The following is a 15,233-nucleotide window of genomic DNA, read 5'->3' as shown; positions in this document are numbered from 1 at the left end:
CGAAAAGAAGAAAAGAAAAAGGGCTCTGAGTTCCCCAAGCTCAAAGATAAAGAAAACAAGAAGAAGGCTGGTGCGCAAGTCAAAACAAAGGACCAGTGCCCGAGCACCATCTTCGGATTCACTCTATCGGCTGAGAGACGAATCCGAAGAAGAAGAAGAAGAAGAAGAAGAAGAACCCTTTGTTCTGGTGGCCCGCGTGCCGTCGCAGCTTGAAGGGCAGGGGTGCCTCAGATACAGAGAACCGCAAGGCCAATCTGCCTCAAGCTAAAGAGGTCGATGAGGAGGTCGGGGCTTAGGCTTCCCGGGATGCGGGCAATCACACCGAGTCACCCTAGTTTACTAATTCAATGTACAACGAGGCCCAAACGGTGAAAGAACTCCCCGACGAGGGGACCCATGGGGTAGACGACCCTTTTCGCAGATTTCTGATGGCGTGGATTCCACTGCCATGGAGGACATCACCGGATTGGGGTGACTTAGAGGTACCGAAGAAGAGACAGTCTTCGGGAGAAAGTGGGCCTACCTTGAGCCCGAAACTGATCAACCGGTTCCCTGCCCCGAGCGTGGATCCTGACCAGAAGAAATCCATCACCATCTTTGTTTCGTAGGATGTCCGGGTTCTTTCCGCCCTCATAAGGGTGGCCAATTACCTCCGGTGCCTGGTGATCGAAGAAGACCAAGCAAAAATGAATGAGGTAGATGCGTCTTTCCTGTTCAACGAAGCACAACAGGCGCTGAACCGGGTAACTTTAGACAACTCTCGATGATTTCAATTTCTCCTCTTATACTTGAACTAATTCATTGATAATCCTAATATTCTTCTTCGTATTTGTAGGCCTCAGTACTTCACCATGAAACTATCCTCCGGTATCGGGATGAGTTGAACCAGCTCGAAGCCGAAGTCCGAGGGCTTACTGAGAAGAGAGATACCTACAAACTTCTCAGTGTGCAGCGTAAAGGAGAGGCTAAGAGCCTTCGAGCTGAATTGGAAGTGGCTCAGAAATAACACGCCGACCTGGTTAAATAGGTAAAAATATTTGAAGTTAGTGACGATGATCTAGACACAGTGACTAATGGTCGGAACCCGCAGGTCCAGCAGAAGATTGATCTGATCGACCAAATCCGAGCCGAGATGGATGCAGTCAAGGTTGAGGCCGACGAGTGGAGAGGCGGGATGGACTGTCTGGCCTCAGAAAAGGAGACTGCTCGGGCGCGGTTGGTCTTGGCGGATGCCCAGCTTGAGGCGGCGAAGGAGAAGGCTAAGGCTCGGTCCCAAAAAGTTGAGGAGCTTCAGTCTCAGCTAAGCTTGGCCGTTTTCGATCGAGAGACTCTTGCCAAGGATCTTAAAGCGGCCAAGTTGATGGTTGAATTGACCAAAGATGATGCCAACGAGATGGTAGCCCAATATAAGGCCGATTTCAAGGCAGCCCAGTACCGGCTGAAAGATATCATCAAATACGTGAAGTGGCAGTCCCGAAGGGAAGCCCTCGAAGAAATTCATGCTCGGGGTTTTGATTTATCGGCCGAGGTCAAAAGTGCTAAGGGGTTTGAAGCCGAGGCCAAGAAACTGGCATATCCCGAAGACGAAGAAGACTCCGAGGGTTCGGATGGATCCGGGGGCGGAGAAGACTCTAATGGTGCCGGTGACAAGGCGGGCTCCGGTGGATACCTGTCCGTTTAAGTGCCTTGTATATTTTTCTTTGTTTTTGTATTCTTGTACTTTTGTAAAAAAAAAATTGTCAAGGCAGTTTGGCCTTTGTAAAGATCTTTTCATATATATATAAGGCTTTTTTTCCCTTCGACAATTTTTAAGCTTGTTTCCTTTCGCTTTGTTCTTTATGATTGCAAAGATATCAAAATGCCTTAACATGTAATATTTAGGTCTTGCCCGGAGGTTCGAACATGCCTTTCTTTCGATATTATTTTGTTTACGATTCGTGGGGGCTCGGTATGACCATAAACTTTCCCCAAAATACATAGGACGTTTTAGATTATAATTTGCCGAGGGTAGCCTTTTGAACCGATTTAGTAATTTTAAAGGCCTTGTGTTTTTGTTACGAATCTCAAACGTCTCTGAGCCATTTTAATACGGTCGTAGCCTTTCTAGTTTGGGTGTTTCCTAGTGGTCTTGTTACCCCGAGTCATCCGGGCTTAACCGAAATAACCATTCCCGAATGGGGTAGCCATAGCCTTTAGAGTTCTGGCACTACCAAATAAGCTTTGTGACCCAGGACTTTATTATCTCGGGATGTCCGAACCTGCCTTGGGCGGCAGTCCTGGAGTGAGGTGGACCTTGGGGTCGATGTCTTCGGGGGATCAAATGTAAGAAAGACAATTTTCAAGGGGCAAAATATTTATCCGCAAGGTAGAAACTTCCTTTCAATTTTGTGCGTAATATACAAAGTTACACATGTGTTGTTCAAGCTTTGTGTCCGGGCTCAGGTAGTCTATGTGGGCACAGTTCATTCGACTGTTTGGCCCTTACAGTAAATCTTATCGATCGAGCCTAGACTATTCAAGCACAAAGTTTCTTTCCTTGCCAAAATCATTCTCCAAAAGTTTCTTTCCTTTCCAAAATCATTTTCCCAGGGTGATGTCCCCCAGTGTTCGAGGTCGATCATAAAGAAGCCTCGGATACTGTTGACAACAGATCTTTGATTCTAAGTTAGCACGATCCACTGTTGCCTCGTTAAAAACTTTGCCAGAAAACCTATTTGGGACAAAACCGGTTCAAGGGAAAAAAAGTGCAACGCGTGCCTTAGCAGTAATACTGTTACCTGCAAATGTTAGTCCAAAACATAAATAAATAAAAGAATTAAACAGGGTTGTACCTTAGCAGTAATATTGTTACAAGTGAATTATGTTCCAGTTGTTCGATAGTCGCTCACCGTTTATTGCTCCGAGCTTGTACGACCCTTTCCCAGTGATCTCGATAATTTGATACGGACCTTCCCAGTTCGATCCCATCTTTCCGTCGTTCGGGTTTCGGGTGTTTAATGTGACCTTCCTCAACACTAATTCCCTGACATTGAAGTGTCGATGGTTGGCTCTTCGATTGTAATACCTCTCGATCCGTTGTTTTTGGGCTGCCATCCGGACGAGGGCGGCTTCGTGCCTTTCATCTAACAGTTCCAAGCTTGTATTCATGGTCTCATTGTTTGACTCTTCAGTTGCATATTGGAACCTGAGACTCGGTTCTCTGACTACGACCGGTACTAGAACTTCAGCGTCGTAAACCAATGAGAATGGGGTAGCCCCGGTACCATACTTTGAGGTCGTATGGTAAGCCCATAGGACTTCGGCAAGATTTCTTTCCATTTTCCTTTGCCGTCGATCAATCTCTTTCTGAGGTTTTGGAGTATGATTTTGTTCGTGGACTCCACCTTCCCGTTCCCACTAGGGTGATAGGGTGTCGACATGATTCTTTTGATCTTATGATCCTTGAGAACTTGCTTACTTTTCTACCAAAGAACTGCTTCTCATTGTCACACACGATCTCGGCTGGCATTCTGAACCGACATATTATGTGGTCCCAGATGAAATCAATGACTTCCTTCTCCCTAACTTTCTCAAACGCTTGGGCTTCCACCCATTTAGAAAAATAGTCAGTCATAAATAATATAAATTGAGCCCTACAAGGTGCCCATAGAAGAGGGTCGACGATGTCAATTCCCCATTTTATGAACGGCCAGGGGAACAAAACCGAATGTAGTAGCTCCCCGGGTTGACGAATCATCGGAGCATGTCTCTACCACCCGTCGCATTTTCGTACGAACTCCTTCGCGTCTTTTTTCATGTCGATCCAATAGTAGCCGGCTCTAATTATTTTCTGAACTAATGATTCGGCGCCCTATTAATTTTCGCAGGTGCCTTCGTGGATTTCCCTCAGAACATAATCGGTGTCTCCGGGTCCGAGGCATATTGCGAGTGGGCCATCGAACGTTCTCCGGAACAATGTACCATCTTCGGACAGGCTGAATCAGGCCGCCTTCGTATGGAGAGTCCTTGATTCTTTTGGGTTCGAAGGCAGTTTTCCGGTCTTCGGATATTCTATATATTTGTTTCTCCAGTCTCAAGTCAGACTTGTTGAGTTCATCTCGGCGTGACCTTCTTCCACTACAGATCTCATGAGTTGCATGACCGCTCCTGAGTTGAACTCGTCGTCATCGATCGACTACCCCAAGTTAGCAAGGGCATCGGCCTTGCTGTTCTGATCCTGAGGCACGTGTTGTAGAGTCCATTCTTTGAACCGATGTAACGTTACCTATGTTTTATCCAGGTACCTTTGTATTCGTTCCTCTCTGACTTCGAAGGTCCCATTAACTTAGTTCACCACAAGGAGGGAATCGCATTTAGCTTCGACCACCTCTGCCTCCAAACATTTGGCCAGTTCGAGACCTGCAATCATGGCCTCATACTCGGCTTCATTGTTAGTTAATTTTACAGTCCTAATATATTGTCTAACTATATTACCTGTGGGCGGTATCAATACAATTCCAAGTCCGGACCCATTTGCATTTGAGGCGTCATCCGTAAAGAGGGTCCAGATTTTCGAAGAGGTCCCTGAGTTCAACAACAACTCTCTTTCGACCTCGCGGGTATTAGGGTCGGTGTAAAGTCGGCCACAAAATCTGGCAAATTATGAGACTTAATGGCGGTCCGAGGCCGATATTCGATGTCGTACCCACTGATCTCTACGGCCCATTTGGCCAACTGTCCCGAGAGCTCGGGTTTATGCATTACATTCCTCAATGGGTAAGTAGTTACGACACATATGGGGTGACATTGAAAGTACGGTTTTAGCTTCCTAAGGCACTTAGCAAAGCGAGCCAACTTCTCTAGGTGGGGGTACCTAATTTCGGCCTCGCCGAGAGTCCTGCTAATATAATAAATTGGAAATTGCGTACCTTTATCCTCCCAGACCAGGACTCCACTTACCGTTATCTCGGATACTGCCCAGTATAGGTATAGATGTTCGTCTGTATTCAGTGTGTGAAGTAGCGGTGGGATCGATAGATATCGATTGAGCTCCTCAAAGGCCCGTTGGCACTCTATGGTCCATGAAAAGTTATTCTTTTTCTTTAACAGTGAGAAGAAATGGTGGCTCTTGTCAGAGGGCCTCAAGATAAATCGTCCTAAGGAGGCTATGCATCCGGTTAACCTTTGTACGGACTTCACGTTGTCCACAATAGTGATATCTTTGATGGACTTGATCTTATCAGGGTTGATCTCGATCCCCCGGTTGGATACCATGAATCCGAGGAATTTACCGGACCCGACTCCAAAGGCACATTTCTCCGGGTTCAGTCTCATATTGTATTTTTTCAATATGCTCAAGGTTTCCTGCAAATGTTTCAAATGGTCCTCTGCTCGCAGGGACTTAACAAATATATCAATGTAAACCTCCATTGATTTTCCTATTTGCTCTTTGAACATCCAATTTACTAGGCACTGGTAAGTGGCGCCGGTGCTTTTTAGTCTGAACGGCATCACATTATAGAATTAGGTGTCGTACTTGGTGATGAAGGAAGTTTTTTCCTGATCACCCGAGTCTATCCGAATTTGATTGTACGCGAAATAAGCGTCGAGAAAACTGAGGATCTCGTGTCGGTCGTCGCATCGATCATGCGATCGATGTTAGGCAAAGGGAAAGAGTCCTTAGGACACGCTTTTAAATATTTATAATCTACAGACATTCTTAATTTGTTCCCCTTTTGGGGGACTACTACTACGTTTGCTAACTAGTCCAGGTATTTTTACCTCCCGAATGGACCCTATTTAAATGAGTTTAGATACCTCGTCCTTGATGAAAGCATGTTTGATTTTGGACTGGGGTCTCTTCTTCTGCTTGACCGGGTGGAACTTTTAGTCCAAGATTAGCCTGTGAATGGTTATTTCCGACGGGATCCCTGTCATATCAAGGTGGGACCAAGAAAAATAATCTTTGTTAGCTATAAGAAATTGAATGAGTTTAGTATGACTTGCTCCAGATCCTTGACCGTCGACTTGGTAGCGTCTAAGTCATCGGGAGCTACAAAAGACCTCGGAACCCCGTAGTCATCATCCTCACCCATCTTCTGCTTCTCCGGTTGGGACGGATCTAGTGTCAGTAGTTGCTATTTGGTTTCTCTCATGGTGACCGGACCCAGCTCCTTTGGTTCCGAAAGTGTTGATATCGGTACCACCTTGTCGATAGCGAACATCTCTTTGGAGGCCGGTTGTTCCCCGTAAACTATTTTTATTCCTTCCGGCGTCGGGAACCTCAACACTTGCTGCAGAGTTGAGGGTACCTCCATCATGTTGTGAATCCATAGTCTTCCGAATAGAGCATTGAACCTCATGTCCCACTCGATCACATAAAACTTTGTTTCCTGAACGGTCCCGGCGATGTTCACCCATAACGTTATCTCCTCTTTAGTGGTCTCACATGCCATGTTGAACCAGTTTAGGACTCGAACAGGAGGCACAATCTGATTCTGTTGGCCGAGTTGTTCCATGACCCTCGATCTGATGATGTTGGCCGAGCTACCTAGATCAATTAACACACATTTAACTCGATATTTATTTATGAGTACTGATATTACTAGTGCATCGTTGTGGGAAAGCGTGATCCCCTCAGCATCTTAGTCGTTGAAAGATAAAGTTCCCTCTGAAACGTAATCTCGAGTCCGTTTTTTCCTTGTGATAGATGCTTTGGTGCGCATCAGCATTGGCCCCTAGGGGACATCGATCCCACTGATGATCATGTTAATGACATGCTGAGGTTCCTCATGTTCAACCTGTTTACCAAAATCTCTGTTCCTAAAGTGGTTCTTGGCTCGATCACTTAGGAACTCTCGGAGATGCTCGTTATTGAATAGTCGGGCTATTTCCTCTCTAAATTGTCGACAATCTTCTGTCATGTGACCGTGAGTGCCATGATATTTGCACATTAGGTTAGGATCCCTTTGGGCTGGATCATATTGTAGAGGTCAAGGCCATTTGGTGTCCTTGATATGTCCAATGGCGAATACGATGGCGACGGCGACGACGTTAAAATTGTACTCCGATAGCCTTGGCGCTTCTTTCGGCCCGATGGGCCTGTCAAAACTGTTTTTGCTCAAGAGTCCCCGGTTGTTTTGACCTTGATCACTTCTTTTTTTACTTTTCACGAGGTTTCTCCCAGATCCACTACCTCTTCTGTCTTTATTGTATGGTTGATACCGATCCATGTTCGATATTGGCTCACATCTATGTCTCTCTTGACTCTGTCAACTGATCTGACAGGATAAACGGACCCGAAAGGGGGCCCGAGTTGATCATCTTCGGCCCTTATTTTTGATTGATACCGATTATGCACGTCGGCCCAGATGACAGCCGGGTACTCCACCAGATTTTGCTTCAACTGATGTGAAGCCAACGAGCTTCGAACATTGATTCCTTGGGTGAAGGCTTGAACGGCCTAATAGCCTGCGATCGGAGGCAAGTCCATCTGTTCCATTTGAAACCGGGACATGAATTTCCTGAGCATCTCATTATCCCTCTGCTTCACTTTGAAAAGGTCTGACTTCCTGGTCTCGAATTTGATAGCCCCGGTGTGTGCTTTGACGAATGAATCTGCAAGCATAGCAAACGAGTCAATAGAATTAGAAGGTAGGTTGTGATACCATATCATAGCTCCCTTGGATAGATTTTCCCTGAATGTTTTCAGCAGGACAGACTCGATCTCGTCATCCTCCAAGTCGCTCCTTTTGATGGCGCATGTGTAAGAGGCCACATGCTTATTTGGGTCGCTCATTCCGTTGTACTTAGGAATCTCGAGCATGCGGAACCTTTTTGGGATCGGCTTCGGCGCTGCGCTCGGAGGAAAAGGTTTTTGAACAAACTTCTTGAAATCCTATGCCCTTCAATATCATAGGCGCTCCTAGGATTTGATAGACCCTAGAATTGTAGGTTTTTACCTTTTTGTCATTGGCTTCGATTTTCTTCTCCCCCGATTCTATCCGTTTTATCAATTCCTCAAGCATTTTTATAATCTCGGGGTTAGTCCCCGATTCATTTTCATTTGACCTCTCCGTGATTGGTTCATTTCTGCGGGTGACTTCCCGGGATAGCTCAGGTTCATCCCTGCTCGGCGTTCGGCTTTGGTTCTGCAACTGGGCTATCACTGCTTGTTGAGCCTGTAACATTTAGAAGATCACTCGCAAGTTGATCCCATTGTTTTTTCCATTGCGAGTATTCTGCGCAATTGATCGAATTTCCCCGCGTACGCTGCTCTCAGGGTTGGTAGGCAAATTTGTGTTGATGGCCAAATGTGAACTGGCGTCGATGGGGTTTGCCACGGGAACTTCTCCAAGATCGACTAGGGGCACCTTGTTACCGGGTGCTGCATTGTTGTTCTCGTCATGGTGGTTGGACTTTGTATCCGTGTTTAAAGGGGGAGACTGTGGGTTTGACATTTTGATTTTAACCTGGAATCAAAGACACTTCAAAGAACAAGTGTAAAATAGGGTGTGTTACGAGAATTTGTATCAAATTACCGTTATTATCCTTAGCCCTACAGTGGGCGCCAAACTGTTTACCCTCAAAATCGGATAACAATTAAATTTATAAGTGGTTTTAAGGATACGGATTAACTTGACACAAAGTGATAAATTAAGTTGCTATTGAGTAAATAAAGATAAGATAAATTCAAACCACACGAGTCGGATGATTTCAGCCTTGAAGGAATAATTGCCATCGAGCAGGGCTCACCATGACCAGTGTCGATAAGCAGAAGAACAAGAGCTTAAAGACAAAGAAAATAATAATGTATTGCTTTTGAGTGCGCGTTACAATGTGTCAAAATGAATTATTAGTAGGGGAGTCCTATTTTAGGTACAACTCTATAAAAGGTAAAAAATATTATGATTTACTAATTATCGGTCCTTATCGATATGTGTCGAGATCTCTGCCGTAATATTTGGCATGTCCCGGATATTTCGGCCTTCTGTTGGCTATGCTGGATTGTCTGACAATGTTCTTCGAAGTCGCTCGAGGCTAGGACAACCTCCGAGATCATGGCCTCGATATTCTCGAAGGCAGGCATCATGCCCCCGGGTTCTAGTCCAGTGGGACTTTGGCTCGATTTCGGTCCCTTATTGCCATGGCTCGAACTTGGCTTATCTTGTCGGAGGCTAGGATGTATCATGTGCTCGATTTCACCCATATACAAAATTCTTCTTCTATATTTTTCCAATGATAGGTGGCTTTAAGAAATTCTACTATTAGTTGGTAACAAACTCCTATATTTTAGGTACTATAACTTGATTCACGTTGTTTTATGGTTTTAACATTTCTAGTATTAGTTAGTTTCAAACTCCTATATTTCATGCACTAAATGTTATAGTTTTGTCCCATATTCTATTGTTTTGTTTGAAGAAATTAATTTAATTTTGAAGAGTATAAAAGTCAGTCAATATTTTAGAGATATTTTTGTCGTTCAACATTTAGTGTTCAAACATTCGTGTTTAAATAAATAAAGATAGGTCGAAGGTTTATTTATATATGGTTCATTTTCTTCTTATGTTTCCTTTTTATTTGTTTATACCTTCTTATGCTTTAGAAGTATTATTTTTAAATGTGTTAAAATAAGAGTACATATATACCGTGCATTTTACTCTTTTCTTTTAGAGATTAATATCAATCAACTTTTACTTTATTGCAATCAAATTCAGCAAAATATTTTACTTAAAATTAAATTAAACAATGTCACAAAAATAATAGTATTTCTTAACAAAGAAGCCCACATATTTAATTAAAAGGTCACTCTAAGTATCATAGCAAATATCTTTCTTGTTATCTTTTAGTGATTTTATGTGATACTTAGGTAAAGTTGAGTGACAATTTCAAGAGATAGGTTAATGACTTTAATATAATAAAATAAAAAATTCATGAAACTAACCCAAATGTATCACAGTTTCCCTCCAAACTCATATAAAATGTCCCCAGTAAACTTGCCAGTCAAAGGATTCTAAGCAGTAAAAAAAAGTATTCAAGACAATGTCACTATTATATTACACCATACTAAACTAATTCACAATTAGAGACTATGCTAAGGAAATTATTGAAGTATTTCCTCCACAAACTTCTATATCTAAACAAGTCAAACTAATTGCTCGGCCTTTTCCTTGTGTAGGAAAGATTAAACTGAATACTGATCCCAAACAAGAAATGTCGCTTTTGAAGGTATTTTTAGGATAGTGAATACTGGGATATTATATTCAGGTAAGCTTCCACCCAACTCCTGAAATTGGTGGATTTACCAGAAAATACATCTGAACCGGTTTGGGCTGAGCTATCTGAAAAGGGACTTTCTTGGGCTGGGCTAGCAAAAAGTTAAGTGCTGAAAAATATTTATGTTGAGAGTGGGATTTGAACCCACGCCCTTTCGGACCAGAACCTTAATCTGGCGCCTTAGACCAACTCGGCCATCTCAACTTGATGCTCGCTTGTACAGTTAAAGAGATATTGACAATGAGTTTTTCATCTTTCCCCTTCAGAGTTGTGTCACAAGCCCAATTTTAAGTCTCCCTTTTATAAGTTCCTTGCTTTTAAAACATAGATGGAACTATATAACACAGAACTTACTTGTATGTTAATTGTTTCATTGACTTATTTTGGGTCAGTCTGTTGGAAGATCAGAATTATAGTAATAACATATTTTTTCGCTGAACGAATTACCATTCGTACTGTTAGAAGTTAACAGATATACTGTTACGCAAAAGAGAATGGAAGAACTCACAAGTGTCCATTTCAACAAAAGCAATAGTAAATGAAGCAACAGACTGGAAACCCAATTATCATTATCTTCTAATCATTGAGACAGTACAAGCAAATGAAAAGGAAAAGCTGATTGACTAGTCAGTGTTCAGCAAATCAAGATTTACTAATTTTAGAACAAAAACTACATTTACAGATATACAAGCTCCGAGCCGCTTGCTATAGCAGCCAAAAAAATAAAATAAACACACAAATAGAACCCCAACAGAACTACAATGTCGCACGATGGTTAGTAACATCAATCCACCCTCTCCGCTCAATCAACAAAGCACAAGCTAAAAGTGCTTTCTGAAGAGAAAGATAAGTATTGGTGAATGAGGTAAACTGACAGTTGAGAGAACCTGATGTGGAAAAACTTCCAGGAGAATCGAAACGATGAGGAAAGATGGAATGCCTAAAGCCAAACAAAGACATACAAACTGGTAGGCCTGGGTTAAGATGGCCAAAAAACGGTCTTTCATCGTGTGCATGGTAGCTATTTGGCAAATGGAAACATGCTGAACACTTTCAGAAGCCAGTGAAACATCTGCATTATATGCAGGATCCCATAGATCTTCCTCCCTATAACTGGATGCAGGTGATGAAAGAGCACTACAAATTTCAAACTGCAAATCAGTAAGCGTAATAGTGACGATGCTAAAAAAGATTTCCTCTTGTAATTGGGTGTAGCTGACTATAGAACTCAGTGAAGTTGAGCCTAAACATGAGAAACTTCAAATCAATGTGCTGCTGCACAGGCAACTGTGAAATGAACCCCTCAAAGATGGTTGCATAATCCTTTCCAATTGCATCTATATCATTTCCCATATTTCTAAGGAATTCTCCAGCACGTTGAGTGAAGGCCTTTCGGCCTTCACCAAGCCATGACCCTGGTTCTGACGATTTATCATTTGATTTTCCCCGTGACTTGACTTTATCACGAGAATTAGCTGATGATTCCGCAGTCCTGTAATTTATGAGGAGAAACAAGCAGTTAGAAACATTAAAAATAACTATAAACTCAAAATCCAAATTTAATATAGAGATGAAGGGAAAAGATCAATACCTTGATTGCAACTCATTAATGCCTTCATAGAGTCGATCTGCATGACTTCGGAAACGCAATATTAGGTCAAATAAAACAAAGAGTGTCTTGTTAAGATCCTGAGAACGTTCTCCAAGCAAAGACTTCTCTAAAATTGAAAACAAATACTTTTCGTGCGCAGCAAGAAGATCATCAAGGTCTTTAGCTAGTTCCATTTCTTTCACAAAATTAGACCACGAGACCTCCAAAACTTCAAACATGATGTAGTACTGCAAATTAGAAACAAAGTGATTCATCTCATCCCAAAGAACTTGACACTTTCTTGAAGTTAAAATCAACTGGAATTTAACAGCTTGGGGCAACTTGGAGAAGAAATGGGAAGTGATACAATTTGGTTTCATGGTCTTCCAAGCGCCAGTTAGTGCGTGTTCTACTCTTCTGAGTTTCCACAAGAAATTGAAGACTCTTATATATCTTGTCATTACAGACTCTGTAAAAATTGTATTTAAAGGAACACCTGCATCGTATTCCAAAGAAAATACATCCCACCCTCTATCTCCAGTGTTATGTGGCATCATCTTAACCCTTAATCTAGACCGTATATCACAGCCATCATACTGCGCATTAGACGATGTGACAGCACTCTCCAACAAGGTTGCCAGCTTAAATGAGCTGATAGTATTAGCCGGCTCAGAAAGCTCAGGACCAACAATATCCATTAGATATTGTACAAAATCACCTTGACCGAGAAGCAAATAGCGCTTAATGGCAAGACAATGTTCCTTGAACATGTATCTTTTGTGCATGAGTTCAAGTAAATGCTTATCGATTCTTTTTGCTGCTTCTGTAACCAAAGATTCAAGTGCATCAGTTTCACCATATCCAAGACTTCCTCTCGTGGTTGTAGTTCCAACAGCTGTTGCTGCTTCTGTTGCAGCATCAGCCCAACCTCGATCATCACAACAAACTCTGAGAAAGTTGATTGACTTGCCAGTCCTTAAAATCTGTTTGGCAAGAGATTGAGAAATAAAAGCAGGAAGCATGGAAGCATGAAGGCGGTAACCTTCTCCCCAAAGGGACTCGTCTTTGACAGTTCGACTCACAATGAAAAACTCAGCAAATATATCTTCAAGCTCTCCTTCAAGTACCCATCTCCTCACCATCTCAAAAAGAGGCGAACACACCCGACGCAATAACCTTTTCATGAAATCGTTGACAAGTGGATCACCATGCTGAGCATGCATGTGAATTGCACCAGCCATAGCCCCACCCTTCAAGCTCTTACAGTTATCAACTAAAACAGCCATCAATCTCATCTTCACAATCGGCTCAGCGAACCAAACCGACAGTCTTCTTAGAGACATATAATTTCCCGAACACGCACCCCCTGAACCCAACGGTATCGGATTCATTGCCTGCCCTTCGAGCACTGCCAACAATTTATAATACTCCGAAAGCTCATCCTGCAACGCAGCACAAAACGCTTGTCCAACCGTGCCTACATCTTGAGCAGGGAACTGATCCATACTCTCGGAGATATACCCTTTAACTTTCCTAAACAACCAGCCGAGCTCACAAAGCCTCCTAACTACACTCCTCGTAGCCCTCGGAACCTTCATCCAATCAGGCAACACATAGCCATCAGCATTCTTATCATACTTCACATACTTCCCATCGATCCCTTGACAAGCATACAACACATCCCTCACCAAAACCTCCTCGGATACCTCATTCTCTTCCTTCGACAAATCCACAAACTCCTTATACGCCATGTCACGCAAGTTCTCCGGATCCTTAGAAACCATCAAAACCCCTCCACTCCATCCCTTCCCTACATCACCTCTACCCCTCAAACTCCTCGAATTATCCCCTAAACAATTCAAATTCCTAAATTCATCATTCAAACTACCATCAACATAGCCCTTCTCTATTTTCCCCAATTTACCCTTCAAATTATTCAAATTACGATTCGATTCACTTCCAACCAATTCAGGTAACCCACCCGACAATGCGGAGCTTAAAAACCCACTAGAAGCTACACTATTAGACTGATGTTTTTGAATTTTACGATCTTCAGAGACAGTTTTAAGCAAATATAAAACAGCCCATTTGTTTTTCACACTTCCAGGTCCAGTTTTCGACGAGAATTTGGAATAAACATCAGCAAAAGTGAGGGCATCAGAGGATTTACCTTGAGTAGCTAACCGCCGCTTGATGGACTCAGCCATTGCGGACTCATCGGCAGCAATTGAAGGCGTCATTCGACTGGAGAGTATGCGAATAGCGTATCTTAAAGCTTGGTGGAACTGTTGATCTGAAGGGAGGTTAGGGTTAGGGTTTAAGGAATTGGGGTTGGGGGGAGGTGGAGAAGTGGAGAGTAAGCGGTGGACTAATTCTTTGACTAGATCTAGGGCTCTTTTGTCGCCGTCGTCCATGGCGGATGTACGGTGGCCGGCGGCGGAAGTAGTGGAGTGAGGAGAAGTTGGTGAATATGAGTAAAGTGACTGTTTTTTGGGGGGTTCTTTTTTATTTTTTTGATTTTGATTTAATATGGGCGCGGAAATGGGATTTCCTTTTTTCTTCTTTTATTGCCTCACTTTTTGTGAAATGGATTAGTTTTTCTGAAAGGCGTCATTCTAATATTGGGAAAAAAAGTAAAATTTTGAGAAACATGTGTTTTGGTCTATTGAATGGGATAAGAAAATTTTGAGAAACATGTGATTTGGTCTATTGAATGGGATAAGAACCAATTTTTATCTTAAAGTTAATAAAATTTTAAGTTATGTATATATCAGTATAAATTATTTTATACTATTAGACTAACTTTATCTGTTGTAGCAAATTGCTTGTTCGTTTAGAAATTTCTCAAAAAGTTAACTATAGATTTTTCTCTCCATCGAAACAATATATAACAAGGAAAAACAAGATAAGAGATATAGAGAGAAAGAGAGGAAATTTTATTTCTTCTTCAATTGTGTGTTATTTCCATCTATTACAATGCCTTTTTATAGGCATGAAAAATGAAAAAATATGTCATTGAATATGTCATTAAGCATTTGATGGAAAGATCATGGAGGAAGATAGACATCCACCATAATTTCTTATAAAACTCCCCCTTGGATATCCATACATAATATGCCTCGTTAAAACCTTATTAGAAAAAAAATATTCCAGTGAAGGAAAAAGAGTACACATGTTTAGAAATACGCCTTTTGGTTGCCTCATTAAAAACCTTATAAGGAAAACCAAGTGGGACAAAACCTTATAAGGGAAAAAGAGTACACCGCGTATTAACTCCCCCTGATGAGAGCATCAATTCACATCCTTGAGCCTTCACATCCCAATCTTGTACACTAGTTTCTTGAAGGTTGACGTCGGTAGAGATTTGATGAACAAATCAGCCATATTA

At 42.2% G+C, this 15,233-nt stretch overlaps 1 protein-coding gene and 1 non-coding gene across 2 annotated transcripts; both read right to left on the bottom strand.

Annotated features, from left to right (window-relative positions):
- Positions 1–10,377: 10,377 nt before the first annotated feature.
- TRNAL-AAG (transfer RNA leucine (anticodon AAG)) lies at positions 10,378–10,458 on the bottom strand. The gene has a single exon. It is a non-coding gene; the product is annotated as a tRNA-Leu (tRNA).
- A 347-nt stretch (positions 10,459–10,805) lies between these two features.
- LOC107823784 (gamma-tubulin complex component 3-like) lies at positions 10,806–14,389 on the bottom strand. Its single transcript, XM_016650494.2, has 2 exons — positions 11,846–14,389; positions 10,806–11,746 (listed from the first exon to the last, which is right to left on the bottom strand). Exons 1-2 carry the CDS (start codon positions 14,257–14,259, stop codon positions 11,437–11,439), a joined length of 2,724 nt encoding a protein of 907 aa, XP_016505980.2. The 5' UTR covers positions 14,260–14,389; the 3' UTR covers positions 10,806–11,436.
- Between the last annotated feature and the right edge of the window lie 844 nt (positions 14,390–15,233).

Source organism: Nicotiana tabacum, chromosome 2 (assembly GCF_000715075.1).
Source record: "Nicotiana tabacum cultivar K326 chromosome 2, ASM71507v2, whole genome shotgun sequence".
In the NCBI taxonomy this organism is placed as follows: domain Eukaryota; kingdom Viridiplantae; phylum Streptophyta; class Magnoliopsida; order Solanales; family Solanaceae; genus Nicotiana; species Nicotiana tabacum.
The sequence above is the reverse complement of the archived record's forward strand: the minus strand, read 5'-3'. Positions and strand labels throughout refer to the sequence as shown.